The 23,392-nt window shown below is 40.6% G+C and overlaps 1 protein-coding gene across 1 annotated transcript; it reads left to right on the forward strand.

Moving 5' to 3' along the window:
* LOC117517190 (prenylcysteine oxidase-like) lies at positions 1-16,532 on the forward strand. The gene is made up of 7 exons (XM_034178124.1): positions 1-382; positions 3,754-3,960; positions 6,040-6,214; positions 12,374-12,585; positions 12,904-13,044; positions 15,298-15,709; positions 15,827-16,532. The coding sequence occupies exons 1-7, from the start codon at positions 220-222 to the stop codon at positions 16,074-16,076; spliced, it is 1,560 nt and encodes a 519-aa protein (XP_034034015.1). The 5' UTR covers positions 1-219; the 3' UTR covers positions 16,077-16,532.
* Positions 16,533-23,392: the final 6,860 nt, after the last annotated feature.

Raw genomic sequence — 23,392 nt, forward strand, 5'->3', positions numbered from 1 at the left:
TGGAAATACGTCTCATGTGACACGGTCACGTGATGTTGCCGGACGTGCATGGTGCCTTTGGCTCTTGTGTGCCTCATCGTCACCATTATTGGATTTTTTTTTTTTTTACGTTTATTAATTTGTAACATGAATTGACGGCAGCTCTGCTTTTAGGATAGTTTTTTTTTCTTCATTTAATGTTAAACTGAGGGCAAAGACAACTCGGCCTTAGCTAACCTAATGTTAGCTGCCTCCTCATCTCCATATCTCCTCACTTATTGTTTCTCCATCATGACGTTAGCCGAATCTCTTCTTCTCTTTGCCGTCGTGCTGGCAGCTTGGCCGGCAGTCGGAGAACCAGCAGGATTCGCTCCCCTCGATGGCGCTCCGCCGGCTAAAATAGGTGAGGAAGCGGTGTGAAATTTTAGCTAACATGCGGTCAACCGGTAATGACCGTGTGGACGATTGAGACATATATATCTTTAAAATAACTAATTAATCAGTAATACAATTGTACAAATTGTAATACAATTTGTTAAAAAAAAGACTGATCTTTAGTCGCAAGAGACCGAGGTGAAGTTAACTTTAAGTTGAATACTTGACAGATAATTCACTTCGGATACTCACTGGTTTCACTGAGGTTCACTGACATAAAACAATGTAATTTTCAACGGTGTAAATTTTGTTTACAAAAATATATTAAGAGGGTTTTGGGGGGAGTGGGGGTACAATAGCTACAGTATGTTCCAGCGACTCTAAATCAAAGTAGATTACAACAATGGACAAGTCAGACACCTGATTTTACTTGGCGAAACCTTGGATGTGAGTCAGTCATTTTCTGCTGCCTATATGGGTTCGAATCGCAGTGTCAGTAGGCCAAGCAGCTCAGCTCACAATTTCTATGCTTGACCAAATTTTCGAACTCTTCATGAGTAAGCCTAAGGTGTTCCAAAACCTTCTGGGAGGTATGATCACTCCATTCTGTTCTGGGTCTTCCATGGGGCCTCCTCCTAGTTGGATGTGCCTGGAAGACAACTAGCAGGTATCCTCACCAGATGCCCAAACTACCTCAAGTGGTTCCTTTCAATGAGAAGAAGTAGCAGCTCTACGCCGAGTCCCTCACGAATAGTCAAGCGTTTCCCCTTGTCCCAGAGTGAGCCCAGATACCCGACGCAGAAATCTAATTTCCACCACTTGTATCCACAACCTTGTTCTTTCTGTCATATACCCAAAGTTCATCACCATAGGTGAGGATAGGGGTGTATATCATGAGTCTCACCTTCTGGCTCAATTCCTTCTTCACCATGATGGTTTTGTACAGCCGCCGCAAAACATTGTACGCTGCTCCAATCCGTCTATCAGTCTCGCACTCCAGCTTACTACCACCCGTGAGCAAGAGCTCGAAATACTTAACCACAGTTTCAGATTTGGAGGTGCTGATCCTCATTCCAGTCGCTTTACATTCAGCCTCAAATCTCCCCAGTGCACATCAGAGGTCACTGTCTGATGAAGTCACCAGAATCACATCATTTGCAAAAAGCAGAGATGCAGTTCTGAGGTAATTGAACTGGACACCCTCTGGTCCCTGACTGTGCCTTTAAATCCTTTCCATGAACATAACAAACAGGATTGGTGACAAAGGGCAGCCCTGGCGGAGGATAACACTCACTGGGGACAGGTTAACATGATGCAGAGAATGTGAACACAGCTCTTACTTTGGTCACGTAGAGACCCACTGCAGCGGTTCTGGTACCCCATACTCCCACACCACCACCCCACAGGACACCTTGAGGCACCTGGATGCACGCCTTTTCTAAGTCCACAAAACACATGGATATTACAAGGGTCAAACTCCCAAGATCCTTGTAATATCCTTAGAGTAAGGTTAAAGAGCTGGTCCACTGTTCCATGACCGGGATGGAACCTGCATTGCTCCTCTTGAATCTGAGGTTTGACTAACACTCCAAGTCTCCTCTCTAGTACCCTGGCATAGGCTTTCCCAGGGAGGCTGAGAAGTGTGAATCCTGTATAATTGGAACACACCCTCCAGCCCCCCTTTTTTTTAAAGAGGAGGACCACCACCTCAGTTTGCCAGTTTGTGTGAAAGCCCAACTTCATCCAAAGACTTCATTTCAGGGAAAATCTTGTCCATGCCCAGTGAGTTTCCACTTTATTTGACTAAGTCAGTAGCTTCCACAAGGGAGGTGGCACTACAGCCCCACTCAGTCTCCCATCCCTGCCTCCTATAATTACACTGCAAAAACTGATATCTAAGAAAGTAAAAAAAGACTTGTTTAAAGAAAATTTGACTTAAGTTTTGTCAAAATAGAAAAATAATCTCGTCAAGCATTTTTTTTTTTACATAAGAAAAATGTCTTATTTTGGGAAAATGTTTCTCACTTTTTCTTAATATGTTTTTCCAGCTAATATTAAGCTGTATTTAACCAGTAACAAGGAAAGCCAGTGAAGTTCAAATCATCCAAGCAAAGGAACAAGATTGTTTTCCTTATTTTAAGACAGAGGCTAATGTTAAAATAAGAATTCTGGCTAGTTTTAAGGCACATTTTGATTATTCAGTGCCCAGACATTTTGCTAGTTTTGAGAATTCTAACCAAGTAAATTTTTTCTTTACCCCATTGGCAGATTTTTTTTTCTTAATACAAGACAATTTGGCTAGATTTCAGTTTTGTGGCTTATTTTGAGAGGGACAGTTTTTTCAGTGTAGGGCATATCAGTAGGATTTAGCCTCAAAATGTTCTTTCTAGAATACTACTACAGAACACAAGTAAGACACACCCCCTTTGTTGGATTTTAGCACACCTGTTTTATTGTCATATTAACTAGACAAACCAAAAATCACAACACAAGACTGACAGAACATACAGTGACAAATTTCACACCTGAACATCCTTAAATAGAGTTCAGAGATGGGACAGTTAAAGATTAGATTCCCAGTTAAACAGACTGCATTAGTAAGTCAATGATTGTATTAATGCCAGCTCAGTTAATAAGGCAAGAGATCTTACACAGCTCACACAACCGAAAAGTACCTCCCCAAGATTCCTCACTATCTAGCACTGCAATTTCCAAAGAAGCTCAAATGTTTCAATGTAAAATGTTAATAATTTAATTAATCTTTGTGTTTTATGGAAAACTGAAGAACAGTTGTTCACTCAGAGCGGTACAACCATATGGTGAACATGAAACTGTTCTTGTGTACCAGAAAGCTCAAAATTAAAGAATATTGAACAGTGGAACTCATGATTTCTTGCCATCCAAGATGGTGGTCCCATGGTCCACTGACATCAACCCAAAGCCACTGCATTTTTTTTAATCTACATTACTTTTCCCAGTTTCAGACAAAATTTGTTAAGATATTGCATTTCTTGTTGTTGTTGTTCTAAAACTTATTTTGGCTTCTCTTGTTTTTGCTGTGGGTTGTCACAGTGGATCCAGTATTGATCTGAATATTGTTTTAGCACATGTACGTTGGATTTACTTTCTCATGCAACTCCAGATGTACATGGAGAATGGGGCATAGGCAACCTTCTTGTTGTGAGGCAAGTATGCTAATGCTTAAACAGTTTTAACGCATTAAAATTTGAGACATACTATTACAGTACTGAGTTTTAAAATCACTAACCAAGAGATTACCCAGATATCACATTGGAATTATGTGTGACAGGTGGTTATCAAGTTTAAGAGACATTCACATCCAAGGTACCATGAGGCTTCACCTTTTTTTTCTTTGGTGCTTCTTTTTCTGTATTCCAGCGGTGGTTGGAGCAGGAATAGGTGGCACCGCCACTGCCCATTTTCTACGGCAGCACTTTGGCCCTGAGGTCCAGGTGGATGTGTTCGAGAAGGGTGAGGTTGGAGGCCGTCTTGCCACAGTGACTGTCAACCATCATGACTATGAGTCTGGAGGATCCATCATTCACTCTCTCAACCTCCACATGCAGGAATTTGTCAAACAGCTTGGTGGGTTTACTCAGATAAAGACTGAGAACAAGAGATACACAAAATGATTAAAAATTCAACAGGTTTAAAGACAACACTAGAATGTTGTCAGTGGGGATCCAGGGGCTCTAGATTGGGTAGTGTTTATAAAATACGTAGCTGACATTTTTCAAGGGTGGTAGTAAATTATGCAAAGTTTCTATAACAATTTGGAATAGCGTGTGAGTCCAGAATGTAATTATCAGTGTCCATTGTTCACTGTTATGTGATATCTGTAATTTCTCCAAAAATATTAGTCTTGTCAATGTTCCATTTTGCGCGGTGTTCATCCTTGACCCAAAATACATAAGCAAACCAAACAGCAAATGTCAGCTATACCCAGTTTTTCTGTGATCAAAGGTGTGCTCCCATGCATACATGAACACAGAGGCCACTTGGCTTTTAATATAGGGTCATTCCATGTCAATTCAACGAATATTTGAGATGCCTCAGATACTTTGTTTCAGATTTTCTTTAAATTTTAATCAAATATTCTCAGACTATCCAGAACAACAAATCTGAAGTTTGAGGCCTGTAGGCCAAGTAGTTTCTGAGATATGGCCAATTTAGTGTGCAAGGGGCCTGCCGTTTTTTAGGCAAAAATTATGGCCATCATTTCTGGAGCCATGTTCAAGGTAGAATATCTCAGCAAATAATGGACTTAGAGGCCTGAAATATTCTGTGGCAGTTGTCATGGACACCCATACTTGGACTATAGTCAAACAACAGACATTGACACTAAACTGTGAAGTTTATGTATGCTCAAACTATGGAAGATATTACATTGACTATTGCTAGCATCCATGTTTGAGACACCGAAGCATACCATTACACTCAGAGAAGCCTTTCCATTTCTTGGCTCCTTAATGCCAGCTATACTGGCTATGAAATATGTGAATTTGGCATATCTGTGGTAAACAGTTATTGTGGGGAAAAAAATCATTTTGTGGTTGAATTTTATTAGATGAAAAGCTCATGTGGGCAGTAAATAAAACTCTTCAAACTGATTCCATTTTGAAGGTATTGATATCTGCTTTGTGTTATAAATATGGCCTTCTTCATGAAACTCCTTCCTGGTTAATTTAAGCATCCAGTTATGGCTGATTTGTGCACTCGCGAATGTATTTCTAGTGCTGAAATGACAATTTCATTTTAATTGTGTGCACACACTGCATTCATATGATTCATGGCACACCCCAGAATGCTTGCACATAGATCTGCCAGGGGGATTCCCCAAGGTTTCCATGGTTACTAAGCCAAGTGCGTGAGGCCCCTCAAATATTCATTGAATTGACATGGAATGATCCTATATAGGTGACTTACCGCACCCTGCTGGAATGGTGTGAGTCCAGAATGTAATTATCAGCGTCCATCATTCACTGTTGTTAGCTAATATCTGTAGTTTCTCCAAAAATGTTAGTCCGATCAACATTCTGTTTTGACGCCGTTCATCCATGACCAAAAATACATAAGCAAACCACACGGCAAACGTTAGCTCTCCCCAGTTTCTCTGTGACCGAAGGTACACACACGCATGCACGTATACATGTACAAAGAGGCCACTTGACTTTTTATATAGATGATTTACCGCCCCCTGCTGGAGTAGCGTGTGAGTGCTGAATTTAATATTTAACATCCATTGTTCAATGTTGTTACCTAATATCCCTAATTTCTCCAACGATATTTGTCCTATCAACTTACTGTTTTCACTGCGTTCATCCATGACCCAAAATACATAAGCATACCAAACGGCAAATGTCAGCTCTCACCCGTTTCTCCGTGATCTAAGACATACACGCATACAGAGGCCACTTGGCTTGTAATATATAGATGAAGCAATGCATAAACATCTGTTTGACCTGCAGATCAAACAGATGGATTTTGAGTTGCTCCTCCGTTGTCCATCATCTGATCATGATATGATTAAAATAGTTGATTTACTTTTTGGCTGATGCTACAGTTAGTGGTTTAAAAAGATATGCTGTGGCAACATGTCACCTACAGCTAAATATAAAACTTAAGTATTCAACGCCTTCCTCTATGTATTTGTGCCCCCTGAAGGTCTGATGTACCGTCGCAGCGTGGCGGGTAAAACTGCGGTGTTTAATGGTGAGGATTTGATTTTGGAAGAGACCGACTGGTATTTGCTGGATCTGTTGCGCCTGTGGTGGCGCTACGGCATCAGTTTCATACGCCTGCAAATGTGGGTTGAAGAGATAATGGAGAAATTCATGAGGTAAGGTAAAGGTGGTGTTCAGAAACTTTACCAGTGTTCAGAATAATAGTAGTACTATGTGACTAAAAAGATGAATCCAGGTTTTGAGTATATTTCTTGTTACATGGGAAACAAGGTAACAGTAGATTCAGTAGATTCTCACAAATCCAACAAAACCAAGCATTCATGATATGCACACTCTTAAGGCTATGAAATTGGGCTATTAGTAAAAAAAAAAAAAAGTAGAAAAGGGGGTGTTCACAATAATAGTAGCATCTGCTGTTGACGCTACAAACTCAAAACTATTATGTTCAAACTGCTTTTTTAGCAATCCTGTGAATCACTAAACTAGTATTCAGTTGTATAACCACAGTTTTCATGATTTCTTCACATCTGCGAGGCATTAATTTTGTTGGTTTGGAACCAAGATTTTGCGTGTTTACTAGTGTGCTTGGGGTCATTGTCTTGTTGAAACACCCATTTCAAGGGCATGTCCTCTTCAGCATAAGGCAACATGACCTCTTCAAGTATTTTGACTTATCCAAACTGATCCATGATACCTGGTATGCGATATATAGGCCCAACACCATAGTAGGAGAAACATGCCCATATCATGATGCTTGCACCACCATGCTTCACTGTCTTCACTGTGAACTGTGGCTTGAATTCAGAGTTTGGGGGTCGTCTCACAAACTGTCTGCAGCCCTTGGACCCAAAAAGAACAATTTTACTCTCATCAGTCCCCCTTTTCTACTTTTCTTTACTAATAGTCCAATTTCATAGCCTTAAGAGTGTGCATATCATAAATGCTTGGTCTTGTTGGATTTGTGAGAATTTACTGAATCTACTGGTACCTTGTTTCCCATGTAACAATAAGAAATATACTCAGAACCTGGATTTATCTTTTTAGTCACATAGCACTACTATTATTCTGAACACTACTGTATGTATGTTGGAGTAATGTACACTATATTGACCTCTCACAAACTGTGATTGGTCTTTGTGCTCCTTTTCACACTTTTTTTTCTACCCTTTTACACTTTTCATAGCATTCATTGATTTTTGTAGTACTAATTATTACCTCTGTCAAGGAAGTATGTGATCATTAACATCAGTTGGTTTGTTTGCAGAATGACAGAAAAAATAATTAACCAGTGGCGCATCGCCAGAGAACGAGTTGTTCAGCACATCTGCATTGTGAACTTGCATGTTGGGGCTGCACAATTTGATGAAAAAGTCACATTGTGATTATTGTGGGACATACTGCAGTTGCAATTTGTGATTGTAATTGGGCAAATAGATGGTCTTGTGATGCCACAGCGAGTTCAGTACAAATGTTTGCAACCCCTTTTGAATTGGCAAAAAGAGTAAAACAGTACTTTTTATTTTCCTCAACAGAATATTTACTGCCTGCAGCCAGTCTGCTGCTCTGTGTACACCCGATCCTGTCAGCTCTCAGAAACTAAGCAGAGCGCGTCCTCATTATTACTTGGCTGGGAGACTAGGGGCTGTGTGTGTTTCTCCTGGTCGAACTAGAGTTGCATCAGGAAGAGCATCTGACTTAAAATTTGTGCCAGATCCCAATGTGGATCTGTACTGGATCTACTGTGGCAACCCTGAACAATAATGGGGGCAGCCAAATGTGTGTGTGTGTGTGTGTGTGTGTGTGTGTGTGTGTGTGTGTGTGTGTGTGTGTGTGTGTGTGTGTGTGTGTGTGTGTGTGTGTGTGTGTGTGTGTGTGTGTGTGTGTGTGTGTGTGTGTGTGTGTGTGTATATGATGCTTCCTGTCTTATTGTATGATTGTGAGATTTTGGCCATAACCAGTGACCGAAAGTAACGACTGAATGTCTTTGTTACCAAGTCCCATCAGAGGATCCTTGAGTTAGCAGTACTCAAGCATTATAGCAGTTTGTATCAAATGACGGGTTACTTAGGGAAATAGCCTAGGATCATTTGTAATTTCGGGGGGGGGGGGGGGGCTGGCAAAAACTCAAACAATGGCGTTCTGATATTTTCTCATACAGACTGAGCAAGCGAGGTTAATAATTTGTTTATTATATGGTTATTACATATATGTGAACATGCAAACTTCCAGTATCACCTGAATATGAAAGCTGCTAAAGGTGTTGGGCTCGTAGTCAGACCTGTTCACTTTCTTCACTTCCATGAAGAACTTGCTAACAGATGTTCCGGTCATTAGCTGGTAAGCTTTCAGTCTGTGTGTTTTTTTGTTTTTCGATGCTGTTTAGATGTTTATGGAGTATGTTCATATCCGCCTTGGTTTTTCTAATCATATTTTTAGCTGTCTGGTTTGTGACGAAGTTTTCAGACTGTTCTTGACTGTTCAGAGCTGTGTTTTTATCTTGCTGGTTTTCATTCCATTTTGCATATCCACGTCGAGCTTGTTTGCTGTTAATTCTAGAATAGAATTTAAAATTCTTCTTCTTACTTATAAGGTTTTGAATAATCAGGTCCCTTCTTATCTTAGGGACCTCATAGTACCATATCACCCCAATAGAGTGCTTCACTCTGACTGCAGGCTTACTTGTAGTTCCTAGGGTTTGTAAGAGTAGAATGGGAGGCAGAGCCTTCAGCTTTCAGGCTCCTCTCCTGTGGAACCAGCTCCCAATTCAGATCAGGGAGACAGACACCCTCTCTACTTTTAAGATTAGGCTTAAAACTTTCCTTTTTGCTAAAGCTTATAGTTAGGGCTGGATCAGGTGACCCTGAACCATCCCTTAGTTATGCTGCTATAGACTTAGACTGCTGGGGGGTTCCCATAATGCACTGAGTGTTTCTTTCTCTTTTTGCTCTGTATGCACCACTCTGCATTTAATCATTAGTGATTGATCTCTGCTCCCCTCCACAGCATGTCTTTTTCCTGGTTCTCTCCCTCAGCCCCAACCAGTCCCAGCAGAGGACTGCCCCTCCCTGAGCCTGAGCCTGGTTCTGCTGGAGGTTTCTTCCTGTTAAGAGGGAGTTTTTCCTTCCCACTGTCGCCAAGTGCTTGCTCACAGGGGGTCGTTTTGACCATTGGGGTTTTTACGTAATTATTGTATGGCCTTGCCTTACAATATAAAGCGCCTTGGGGCAACTGTTTGTTGTGATTTGGCGCTATATAAATTAAATTGATTGATTGAATTCCTCCATTTTCTTTGTTCGCTTTTTTTTTTCACGCTGTGAAAATTGTAAACAAAGTCGCAAATCTGATACGCAATCCAGACCAACTATCATGGTAACAGTCTGACATAGGAAAATATCAGACCAGAAATCAGCCAATCACAGCTTACATAGCATCATAGCCATATAATAAAACTTCATATTCATGCACTGCCAGGTATGACGCTCTGCAAGATGCACCAGTTTATCACACAGAAGGGTACATCTCAGGTCTGTTCAACAAGAAGCATACATATTTGTTTATTTTAAACCACTACAAAAATATATTTACAATATCATGAAAAGAAAAGAGGACATAGCTTTCAAAAACGGAAATGTTTATGTCTGGCTTTAAAAGGAGAGTCCGAGGTCACTCCAGACAACAGGACCATTATCAGTCGAAGTTCTCTCATCGCAACCAGAATCTGTTTTAGGCGTAAATACACACCTCACCTTCATACACAGGTAATTCTTTGTGTAGTACATTCCAGGCAACAATACGCCTGAACCCTGGTCATTAAATTTACCTTGGAATGACAAGTCTGCATTCTTCTTCACCTAGCAACTAAAGTTCACAGTTGAGGCGCTGATCGTTTGATCAGCTGGTCCTCTTTTTCACTTAATATGTGGTCAACATATGAAGTTATTTTGTCTGTAGATGTCCGCTTGGTTTGAAACTTGAATCAAGTTTCAGTTTTCAGTTTACTGTTCAATCATCCCCCTCAGTAAATTTGACTTTTTGCTTCAGGAAATGATTCATTTATTGATGACTTGTATGTCCTTTTTTCAACAGCCTTGAGTTTGGATATCGTCAGTGTTTTTCTATCAGATTTTTTTAATCTATTGTGAATTAGTCTTTGATGTTACGCACTGAAAAATGTTGATAAATTGTGATAATTTGTCCTAATGTTAGACAAGATACTTTATCCATGAATTTCTTTCAGTCTTATCTAAGCAGTGGCATACATGTCTAGGAGGCCAGCCTGTCCACCAATGGTCAAATATATGAAAACTATATATTATCTGATTTGAACAATGATGTCCAGTCATCACGTTTTCTGACGTGACGAATTCAACTGATGTACTTTCCACTATCAAAATGTCAAATGTAGGTCTGTTGCATTTGTTGTTACAGAACATGATTGGACACCAAAATCGTTCAAATCTGATCATCTTAACTATTTGACCCTTAACAAAAAGTGTCTTGACATTTTCATATTTCATGTCACAGGGACTAATTGGAGGGTTTGAGAAAAGGCAAATTACATATTTTGGGATTCTGTATGAACAGATGTGGTATACATTTCAAAAGATTAGGGCATTTTGGAATTTTGATCACAGTTGACCTCATTTTGACTGCTACCAAAAGTTGCCAGATAGATGGAAGTGGATTACTAAACTAAATTTGTTTAGTATCCCTTCTGCAACAAAATCAATTTAAAAATCTTATTCCCCTTCAAAGTGTCATGAGATCTTAAGGTTGTATCTCTGCTAAAGTCTTTAGGGTTCTTGTGCTTCCTCTCTTACTGTGTGGTTGTGAGACTTGGATACTGACTAGTGACTTCAGGAGACAACTGGATGTGTTTGGTACTAGGTCTCTCCAGAGAATCCTGAGATATCTTGGGGATGGCTGTGTGTCAAATGAACAGTTCCTTGGAGAGACACAGATAAGGTGTGCCATTTGTATTATGACGGTGTCTCAGTTATGACATGATGGCCATGTCCCACAATTCCCTGAGAGTAGCACACATGATGTTTTGGTACCAGGAATAGGACATGGGGATGCCCACATTTCACCTAGCTGTGGCAGGTGCAACGTTACTTTCTACAGGTGAGGATGGATGGACTGGTTGTTTCTCTGGGTGCCTGCCATCTAGGACCCATAGCAACATGCAGCACATGTCCCCACATGTTGCATGACCTTTTGCAAAATCTGTTGTAATTTTACAGAAAAATTTTTGTCATGCAGTGAGCTAAACAGTTCATCTCCACGCCTCAAAAGTAGCCATCTATCTGTTACAACCAGGTGAAACATGGGGTGACCACTTGTTTTTCCTCTAGTCACTGGTGTCCTTGACACTGATGCACCAGAGAAACACTCCACATGGCCAAAATGTCATAGCTGACTCCCTCACAATGCAAGTGGTACTTCTTGGTTGTGGTTTTGTGCATGTTCAAAACGTTAAGCAGTGATCAGGCAGAGAGCTTTGTCTTCTGCTTTTCCTGTGGCTGTCCAATGGTTCATTCTGGGCTTCTGAAAGCTCTGTTGTCAATTAAGCCCATGCGGACATACAGCACAGTTCAAGTTTTTGAAGAAAAATCTGTGTCTCTCAAGTTCTCTCTTTCTGTCTCTCTCTCTCTCGGTAAAGCAGAGTTGTTTGATGTCCTGGCACACGAACAATGAGAAAATATAACATCATGCTTTTAGACCATGGCAAACTCTGCTCAAATCCAGCATATATGCAGGACAATCCTTCTGCTAAGTGCAGATCTCCATGGAAAAGTGATGTCTTCTATAGCTCCTCAACTCCACGGGACACAACAACAACACACAAGGGACACTGAAGCAGTTACACAGAATGGTGTTTTCCTGTCGCTTCTGCATCCTGGCAAGTTTTTTGGATGTATAATGAACTCCCAAATGACAGCATTCTATGTAATGGGGCTTTAAGTAACTGTTCATTTGACATAAAGTCATTCCAGTGGTACCAAAGAATCCTCCAAGAGACCTAGTCCCAAATTATCCAGTAATCACCTTATGTCCAAGTCTCACAAGCATACAGTAAACCAGGAGGCACCCGTACCCTAAAGACCTGGAACTTTGTTCTCTTGCAAAGATGCCAGCATCACCAAACACCTCTGTCCAGAGACTAGGTAAGCTCATCCCAGGTGTCTCTCGCTTTTAGAGGCCGAGGATCCAGAGACATGAATGTCACTGCCAAGATAAGTTAATGTCTCTACAAGTTCAACACTTTGATTGCACACCGATACACTTGAATGATGTGTGTGTTCTTGTTATAGGATCTATAAGTACCAGGCTCATGGTTATGCCTTCAGCTCAGTGGAGGAGCTTTTGGACTCTCTGGGAGGCAGTGGCTTCATCAACATGACACGGAGACCACTTTCTGACTCGCTATTGGAGCTGGGTGTGTCACAGCGCTTCATCGATGAGGTCATCGCACCCATTATGAGGGTCAACTATGGGCAGAACATGAGCATCCCCGCCTTCGTAGGTCAGTGTGGAAGGAAGAAATGCATAAAGAAGAAAGAATGAGTGAGTATATGAGGAGGAAGGAAGCTGAGAGGGCTGCAGCGCTCAAATTAGGTCCAGTTAGGACCTGAATATTAATGTCCCTACGATGTAGGTCAGAGAGGAAAGGAAGTGGACAGAAAAGAAAAGAGACAGGAGGGAGTCGCTGAGAATAGAATAGGAAAACAAGGTGAGAGGAGGTGTTGGTGTCTGGGAGAGAGAGCAGGAAAGTGTGTGGGCAGCTGATAATTGGTTTATGGCTCTTGGATCTGGATGGTGTGACTGTGTGTGTCAATTTCAGGTGCTGTGTCTTTAGCCGGTGCCCAAAACAACCTGTGGGCAGTGGAAGGAGGCAACAAGCTGGTGTGTTCTGGCCTGCTGAAGATGGCCAACGCTAACCTGCTACATGCACAAGTCAACTCTGTTTCCCCCATCTACTCTGGTACTTTGCCCCAATATCAGTTCATTTCATGTAGTTTTCATGTTTAAATTGTTTTTTGAGTGAGGAAATGACAAAGCAACATGGCCTGCTTCAAGGCTGATTATGTTTCGAAGTAGAACATGATTGTAGCAGCGTTGTTTATCTAACGGTGCTGTTCTCTCTGAATCAAACACATTTTGTAAATGGAAACTTATTAGCCCAGACTATTTACAGTGCACAGCCGACGCTGTTTTATTTGCTAGCAAACAATTCTGGGAGATATCAGGAGTCAGTACACAAAGGAGTTTTGGGGGGGTGAGTAAGACCTCGCTTAGACTGGGGTTGGCAGTCTGGCTCGAGCCAGGTTCTGGACGAATTTGACTCAAACCGGATCGTTTTTTTCTTTAACCTGAACGTGCTAGTTGGATTTAAACATGATAATTATCCGTATTTCAGCTGAGGACAGCAAATAACCTTCTTTCTTTGCAGCACCTTCTCGCCTTCTTTGTGTCACACATCCATGCTGTCACATCCAGATCCAGACACATCTCTTTTGACTTGAGCCGGATTGAGTTTGGACCTGTGTGTACGATGAGCCGGACTTGAAAAACAGGTCTGAATGCTATCTGGCTAGAAAGCAGATTGGACTGAATCCAGCTCGAACCAGATTGCCAACCCCACTCTGAATGGGGTCTAAGGGAAGGAATTTACACTATCACAGAATCTACATTAATATTAGAATGTGTAAATTTGGATTTCTCAACTTTAATCTACAAGTTGTGTGTTAGAATTATAGACGTATTGTGGCTCATACAGTGAGGTCTTTAAGTAGTTGGACAGATTAAATCTAGGATCGTGCTCTCCACCACATGAATTTTAGTTTGTTTTTGATTGGGAACCACCCAGACAGATAATTGAGTAAGGATGGACAATGACACAGTTTTCTAATTTTGCCTCTGTGCACCACCACAGTGAAGTTGAAATCAAACAGTCTAGATGTGTGTGTCGTGTAGACTTTCAGTTTAGTTTGAAGAGGTTTAACAAAAATATCGCATTAGGTATTCAGGAATTGAATTCATTTAAATGCACAGTCCCTCCAGTTTCAGAGAGCACAAGTAATTGGACAAACTAAATATAAAGACTGTTGTTAATACAAATCATGAATTTTACGAGTCGGGATGGATACATAAACATTAACAATTCACCAATTATGTCTTGGACTACATTTACATTAATCATTAAGAAATACAAACTGTATGATACTGTATGGTGACTCCATCTGAGTTGGCTCTTCCCAAAAACTGAATGACCAAGCAAAAAAGTAGACTAGTGAGGGAAGCCACCAAGACACCCAGAACAACTCTGAAGGAATTGTAGGCTTGTGTGGATGTGATTGAGTAACCTGTGTATAGTGGCCCATTTATCTGTGGTTTCACTCGTTTCCTGGTGCGAAAGAATTTTCTAATAAATACATGAAATTTCAAGTACAATTTACCAGAAAGCACTCAAGCCTAGCTTTGATGCATTTTTTCATTTGTAAATGCTGTGTCATTATACCATGAAGTTATAACTGGTGCTGCAATAGACAAAATTTGCACTATCCCCCAGTTTCTCTCATCACAGCCACAGATACGTATAACTTCTTCAGCGTTGTCATGGGTGTCTTGGTGGCTTTCCTCATTAGTCTTGTTCTTGCATAGTTCCTCAGTTTTAGATAAGTGCCTGCTCTAAATAGAATTGCCATAGCCAAGACATTTGGTAACTGAGGAGATATTTCTTGTCATTCTCATGACTGGTCTAAAGAAAACTGCCTATAAACGTGATAATTTGTCTTAACAATAATTCTTACATTACATTTCTTCAAATACTTATTACCAGTATTGTTAACAACCACCTGAATTAAAGCCGAAAGTCTGCACTTCATGCACATCTTGATTGTTTTATTTCAACTCTATTGTGATGGTGCACAGAGGCAAAATTACAAATATTCTGTCACTGTCTAAATAATTACTATGTACAGTGCCTGACTGTGTATAATAGCGGCATGAAAGGAAAAAATGTACACGAAAAGCACATCTTCTCAGTCATTAACATGCATTGCAAGCCCCCACTCTCCATTGTTAACTGTCATCTGTTGGCATGGTTACAGTGACACATGAGAAGTCTTCTGTATGTTTCTAGGTTACAGAAGGTCTTTACAGGTAACAGTGTAGATTTATTTGCATTACCTAGTGTAGTAGGTATTGATGGTTGATTCTTTTATTTTCCTATCAGGAGAGGCGATCCAGTACCAGCTGAGTTTCACGACCACATCAGGGACCAGTTCAGAAGTGTATGATATTGTAGTTTTGGCAACCCCACTCCAGACCAGTGTAGGATCTGGAGTCAACTTCCAAGGTTTTACATCTCCTTTTGACCAGCTCCCCGGCAACTATCACAGTACTGTAGCAACTGTTGTCCATGGTTATCTTAACACCTCCTTTTTTGGATTTCCGGACCCCCGCTTATTCCCGTTTGCCAGCATCCTGACAACTGACAAGCCAAATCTGTTCTTCAACAGTGTGGCTAGTGTTTGCCCTGTCAACATCTCAGCAGGCTTCCGGCGTAAGCAGCCACAGGAGGCTGGAGTCTACAAGGTTTTTTCACCACAGCCACTGGACAAAGCTCAGCTCAAAACCCTTTTCAGGTCATCCATCACTGATTGTGTTACCTCTGCAGTTTTCATTTTATCAGTCTTTAGTTCTTTTTTCAGTGTAAATTGTAACAATTAGTAACAATTTTCTTCTGTTTCTTCAACTATTAGGTCATACTACTCAGTGCAGGTGACAGAGTGGCAGGCCTACCCTCGGTACGATAGTAGTCAGGGATTGCCACCAGTGGAGTTGCATTCCAATCTCTATTACCTCAATGGCATCGAGTGGGCCGGTAGTGCCATGGAGATGAGTGTGGTGGCTGCCAAGAACATTGCCCTACTGGCTTACCACCGCTGGAACAGACAGGTAGACATGGTGGACCAAAAAGATCTGATGCACAGGATCAAGACAGAGCTATGACTCCGTCATCTTAAATGTGAAGATGCTCATTAACATGCTTGTGCATGGAAGCAGAGAAGGGTTTTGTTGATATGTGTTCTTCATAAAGTGCTAGTCAGAAAAGTGCTAGTGCTCTCACCGCTGAAGTATTAAATGTGTATGTGGGTCATATGTATCAAAGAAATGTCACTGGAGGGGGGGATATCTGGTGTGAAATATTTGTTTGACTGTTAACATAGTATAGTGGAAATGTATGTAATCTTGCACTGGATTTAATAGAAATGTTTGAGGGCCTACTTCTCACAATACAGCATCTTCATGAACATCACATCACCCCTGTGAACATGTAGGTTTCATTGTGACAGATGCAGGTCCTCTGGACCTGTATGAATGAATGATGTGTATGAATTACATTTTTCATCAAGCAGAAATTTACTGGAACTTCCAAACCAACCTACCCCATCCAAAAAATAAAAAGTCCCACCTCCTTGTCCAAAAGAGAGGTCTTTTTTTTTTTTTTTTTTTTTTTTATGGAATGCCAATCCATATGCTGATCAACATCAAAAATTTCTTGAATTGGAAATTCATAATACGTATGCTGATTATTACAGCCACGCTGCTGTGATGGATCCCGTCAGATCTTGGGAGTGGAACAGAGTCCTGATTAGATCTTGGCTGAGAGACTGCTTGGAATCATAAGGAGTAGTGCACATGTTTCTCTATGTTGTGTCAGGAAGAGCAACCAGCTTAAAACTAGGGCCAGATCCCAAAGTGAATCTGGGTCAATCCAGAATAACCAGTGATGAGAAAAAGAGAAAAATAAAATTGCTTATTACAGCTGCAACGGCAGGTCAGTGAATGTGTAACAGTCCATGATAAACCATAGTTGAACCTTATTTTGTTCCAAGTCAACTCAAATATGAACTGTCAACTGGAAAAATGCTGAATTCAATTTTATTGAACAAATAAAGACTGCTACAGTACATCACTGCCATTGTATCTGACGTGAAATCGCTCATTTATTTGCATAAAAGACTATGTAAAGCTGGATGACATTCTTGTGGTGGAGAAAGTTGACTAGAAGTCATACTATTACAGCTGCTGCCCTTTTCCAGTTTTGTTGTAATGTAAAAAAAAAAAAAAAACCTTTCTGCACAGTAGATAAATGTGCATAATTTATCAAACTAAATGTTGACGCTAATATTATTAGCTGGTACAGTACAAACTGCCTGAATAAATCAAATCAATTTTATTTATATAGCACCAAATCACAACAACAGTTGCCCCAAGGCGCTTTATATTGTAAGGCAAAAGCCATACAATAATCACAAAAACCCCAACGGTCAAAACGACCCCCTATGAGCAAGCACTTGGTGACAGTGGGAAGGAAAAACTCCCTTTTAACAGGAAGAAACCTCCAGCAGAACCAGGCTCAGAGAGGGGCAGTCTTCTGCTGGGACTGGTTGGGGCTGAGGGGAGCGAATCAGGAAAAAGACATGCTGTGGAAGACAGCAGAGATCAATCACTAATGATTAAATGCAGAGTGGTGCATACAGAGCAAAAAGAGAAATAAACACTCAGTGCATCATGGGAACCCCCAGCAGTCTAAGTCTATAGCAGCATAACTAAGGGATGGTTCAGGGTCACCTGATCCAGCCCTAACTATAAGCTTTAGCAAAAAGGAAAGTTTTAAGCCTAATGTTAAAAGTAGAGAGGGTGTCTGTCTCCCTGATCTGAATTGGGAGCTGGTTCCACAGGAGAGGAGCCTGCAAGCTGAAGGCTCTGCCTCCCATTCTACTCTTAAAAACCCTAGGAACTACAAGTAAGCCTGCAGTCTGAGAGCGAAGCGCTCTGTTGGGGTGATATGGTACTAAGAGGTCCCTAAGATAAGATGGGACCTGATTATTCAAAACCTTATAAGTAAGAAGAATAATTTTAAATTATATTCTAGAATTAACAGGAAGCCAATGAAGAGAGGCCAATATTGGTGAAATATGCTCTCTCCTTCTAGTCCCCGTCAGTACTCTAGCTGCAGCATTTTGAATTAACTGAAGGCCTTTCAGGGAACTTTTAGGACACCCTGATAATAATGAATTACAGTAGTCCAGCCTAGAGGAAATAAATGCATGAATTAGTTTTTCAGCATCACTCTGAGACAAGACCTTTCTAATTTTAGAGATATTGCGCAAATGTAAAAAAGCAGTCCTACATATTTGCTTAATATGTGCATTGAAGGACATATCCTGATCAAAAATGACTCCAAGATTTCTCACAGTATTACTAGAGGTCAGGGTAATGCCATCCAGAGTAAGGATCTGTTTAGACACCATGTCTCTAAGATTTGTGGGGCCAAGTACAATAACTTCAGTTTTATCTGAATTTAAAAGCAGGAAATTAGAGGTCATCCATGTCTTTATGTCTGTAAGACATTCCTGCAGTTTAACTAATTGGTGTGTGTCCTCTGGCTTCATGGATAGATAAAGCTGGGTATCATCTGCGTAACAATGAAAATTTAAGCAATGCCGTTGAATAATACTGCCTAAGGGAAGCATGTATAAAGTGAATAAAATTGGTCCTAGCACAGAACCTTGTGGAACTCCATAATTAACCTTAGTCTGTGAAGAAGACTCCCCATTTACATGAACAAATTGTAATCTATTAGATAAATATGATTCAAACCACCGCAGTGCAGTGCCTTTAATATCTATGGCATGCTCTATGTAATAAAATTTTATGGTCAACAGTATCAAAAGCAGCACTAAATAAAAAGCAACTTCCCCAAAAATGCTACAAAGATCATCCCTTTGAGTAAAAATATTTAATTCATATGTAAATGATTGTATTTGGAGAGGCACATGTCAGATCTGTTAGTATGCTTTGGAGGTGCACGCAACAGCATCCACCACACTACAAAACCAACCTATGTCATGATTGGCAACCACCCAGTCAGATCACCAGTCTATCCCCCTCTTCCCAAAGTAGTCTGGATCTTAGTCTTGATCCAGAACAATCGTAAGACATCCGACTCGTCAGTCAGCTTCTCGAGATCACAAAGGTCACAGTACGTCCACACAGTCAAGGCAAAGCTTGCCATGCCAAGGGAACAACATCTCCAGCCCACTAATGAAGTTTAGCTCCGATACCACAGATCCCTTTACCTGCCCTCAGCTGTTTCACAGTTTTTCCAATCTCACTGAGATTCAATGGTTTTTACTGACTGGTGGATCAGCCTTGGTACCAGAGATGCCTAATATCCTAGGTGTAGCAAGGTGAAATCCATATTGAAATATATTCCTACTAGCTTGGCTAGTGGGGATTCACCTTGGCTGACCTGGTAGTTCATTGGCCTCAAGCTCTAGAAATCTGGTTTTTGAATCCTGCTGGAGTCACAAAGAAATATATGTCATTCAGTTAGATAGAGAACCACTTGTGAACCAAATATAAATTATACTTTTAAATCATATGAATCATATGACTCCACATAACTATGTAATACTATGACCTGCAATAGTTGTGGAATTGATTATTGATTTTGTATAATTCACACATCATTTGTCATCTTCACAGGTAGTCTGCTGAACCATGCACCCTCCACATCCACTTACATGTGCTTTTAATTTTTTTTTTGGGGGGGGGGGGGGGGGCATAACTTATTCATTTGCAGTAAAGAGGCAACATTAATATCCTGTACTGCAGCAAGCCAACTGGTAATGGGGTTGAGACATTTTGGCAGCCTGACCCTTTACCTTTATTTACAGTCTAATTTCCACTTAATATCAGTGACAGTGCTGTTTGAACTTAATGCAGCCTTAGCTCAGGCATAACTGCTAAATTTCAATTTATTGGCTTTGTTCATCCAGCCAACCATTTTCTATACCTGCTTACTCCAATAAAGGGTCAAAGGGCAGCTGGAGCCTATCCCAGCAGTCATAGGGTGAGGTGGGTACACCCTGGATAGGACAGTTTATCACAGGGTTGGCTTCATCCCACAACTTAAATGTATTCACCGATTCACCGCAATCACAGATAAGACTGGCTAAATTTCTCAGGGTGGATGATGGATCACCTTACATCAAGACGTTTGGAGGTACGTGTAGGAGAGAGGAGTATCAGACAAGTTTTCACTATATGTATGAGGGTGGGAATACTCCGTTGAACGTATGAAAGCCTTTTTAACTTGGTTATGGCTGTTTGGAATTTGGGGATTTTTATATATATATATATATATATATATATATATATATATATGTCTGTCCAGTGCATGTTGTTTGCAGATGACATTTTGTTGAGCAGCAATAGAAAGGAGGAACAGAAGAAGCTGGAGAAGCACTTTTGTGCAGGAGAGGAGGTTGGATTAGACAGGAACTAAAATGCTAAGATTTGTTACAATGTGAGAAATGACAGTCAGAGGTACAACAAAAAAGGAGAAAATTCTAAAAAAAAAAAAAAAAGTCTGAAAGTATGATGAGGCTGTTTGGAAAATGAGCATTTTTGGGAAATGGAGAGATGAGAATGAAAGTACAGGTGAAGAAAAATAAAGCTGTAGCGGAGAAGGAAGAGTGGGAGGATGAGTTACAGGACAGGACTGTATGAAGAAGCTTTGTGAGGAGCGTAGAGGTGAGAAAAGATTAATGGAAACAGAAAAGAATGGGCAGCTTGTAGGAGGTTACTTATGGATTAAATGAACGCCACTAAAATGAGTGGCAGTTTGAGGTCACTAACTGGTCTGTGATATTATGTTCTCCAACAGGAACAACAGTTATAATGTAAACACACACACAAACCCTCAAGAAACCCTTTGACAGCCACGTAGGAAATAGCGATTCAACAAAGATTTACTCCTCTATGATCTTCTGATCTTGTTTGACTGAATTTGACTTAAAAGGCTGCTGCCCTGGAACTGATTTACCAACCTTGATTTCATGGACAAAATTATGATCTTTGTGGAACCAATGACTACCCTGATTGTAGCACTCGAGAAGCTGAATGAGAAATCTGACTGGGTTTGACATTGTCCTGGATGAAGACTAAGAGTCAAACTTTGAATTACTTCAGCCATCAGAAGTGTATTTCCATGAGGCAAAAGTCTTAAAGAGACATTCACTTATCTCGGCAGTGACATTTATGTCTCTGGGTCCTCGGCCTTTGAGATTGAGAGACACCTGGGAAGAGCTTATGGAGCCATGAGGTCACTGGACAGAGGGGTTTGGTAATGCTAATGTCTTTGTGGGAGAATGATGGTCCAAGTCTTTAGGGTCCTGGTGCTGCCTGTCTTACTGTATGGTTATGAGACTTGCTAACCAGTGACCTGGTAAAGGCAATGACTAGATGTTTTAGCGGGCACCAGTGCTTAGGCTTACACTGAAAAGAGAAAGTTACCATATAGAAAAAAACTCCAAGAGTTCCTCACTTTGGACACCCTGAAAACTTAAACTCGTGAACTTTACATGCATTACTTTCTTCCACCTCTGATATACTAATGTGTACAGGTGCAATAATATACAAATAATAAATGTTTGAGTTCAATGGTGCAAATATTTCATGAGGAAAGAAAGACGGAACATACCATTCAATGAGGCGAGGCGAATATTCTATTCACCGAAAGAAATATTTGTTCTATTGAAAGAATGAAAAAAAACATTTGTTTGTTTTATATAATGGTGAAAATAGATCCTTGTCATTTGATTTTTTTTTTTTTTTATGAATTTAGAAACAACAGAAAAGGGACTTACATTTTGGTGTTCATCACTGGTGCTTTGACGTCAAAAGTCCAACACAAACTTTAAATAGGAGTCCAAAATTGTTTGCAGTCAACTTACAAAAAAACAATTCTAATTATGTAGTCTGTGACACTATGCACTGACTGTGTACAGACTGTTGTCTGCTTTCCTCACTCCAATGAAAAATCGCATCAGAAATTTCTCCACTTTTCATCCTAACAACTCTTCATGCCTCCAGACGGCTTACGGCATGGTGGATTTGTTTTTGTGTGTGTGTGTGTTTGAAGAATTAGCACCATCAATTAGCTCCTTCAAATTGTTGTCCTCCAGCAAACAAACTCCACTATGTTGAGCTAAACACCGCCCCCAGTAGTGTGAGCATGCATGGTGGCCAGGGCGTGCAATAGCACATTTCATATAGAACTAAAATTGCATGCTAAAAAGAACTATTGCACGGTCAATGAAACGCAACGGCAAATGGTACGAATAATTCATGTCACGTGACATAGAAACCACCAGTCAAATGACACGGATCCACTCAGCCATTATATATAAAACCTTTATAATGCTCAATATTTTGTTCTTGAACCATTTGGTTGCCTCATTATGTAGTTAAGGAGAGGATTACTATGCCCAAAATGCTTTACTTTACATTTTACTTGAAGGAATAACATAAACATCAGTTGAGTCCAGACAGGCAGGTGGTCTGCATCATTTGAAGTCTGCAAAACTGATATTTGTGTAATTCACTTATTGCTTGGAAGATTTTTTTTCATCTGCAGATATTAATTCATAATTGTTAAGCATGGCTGGGATACTGGTGACAAACGTGATCAACAGACATGGTCCCAGGACCAAGCCTTGTGGCACGCCACAATTGACAATGGCCAAATCTGATAGCTGTCCAGTCACTGTTACACTGAGTGTTATGTATGAGAAAAATTCTGACCATTGCTCAATGTTATCCTTAATATCAAATGATGATAGCTGTGCCAAAATCTCATGGGAGACTGTGTGAAATGTTTGTGTAATACAGGTAAACTACATAGACTGGAAGACCATGACTCACTGTTTAACTTTATCTCTAGAGCATGTAATTGTGTTCAGTCATAGCTGCAGCTGCTTTTTATATATCAGTGTTTTTGTAAATTAAATCAATAACCAGTGACTCATGGTGAAATGGTAAATGGACTACATTTATATAGCGCTTTTCCATCTGCATCAGACGCTCAAAGCGCTTTACAAATAATGCCTCACATTCACCCCGATGTGAGGGTGCTGCCATACAAGGCGCTCACTACAGGAGCGGGAGCAATAGGGGATTAAAGACCTTGCCCAAGGGCCCTTAGTGGTTTTCCAGTCAAGCTGGGATTTGAACCGAGGATCTTCTGGTTTCAAGCCCAGCGCCTTAACCATGAGACCATCACCTCCCCAGTGGTGGTGTTGCTATGCTGAATTGCCTCTTTCATCAGACCATTTCATTGTCTCCCTTCCTGCTGTTTTTGTTACGTAATCCTGTGGAAAGAATTTTTTCAGGGAATGGATCCAATAAGCTTCCACGTTGTACAGAGGGCAGGTCTGTGTAGCTGTTGGGGGTGACATGGCACTTTCTGCTCT

The sequence above is a fragment of the Thalassophryne amazonica genome, chromosome 9, assembly GCF_902500255.1.
Source record: "Thalassophryne amazonica chromosome 9, fThaAma1.1, whole genome shotgun sequence".
Classification (NCBI taxonomy): domain Eukaryota; kingdom Metazoa; phylum Chordata; class Actinopteri; order Batrachoidiformes; family Batrachoididae; genus Thalassophryne; species Thalassophryne amazonica.

Coding starts and splice junctions, on each gene's coding strand:
- LOC117517190 (XM_034178124.1), top strand. CDS start 220: ATGTTAGCTGCCTCCTCATCTCCATATCTCCTCACTTATTGTTTCTCC. Junction 6,215..12,373: donor ATAATGGAGAAATTCATGAG/GTAAGGTAAAGG, acceptor TTCTTGTTATAG/GATCTATAAGTACCAGGCTC. Junction 15,710..15,826: donor CAGCTCAAAACCCTTTTCAG/GTCATCCATCAC, acceptor TTCAACTATTAG/GTCATACTACTCAGTGCAGG.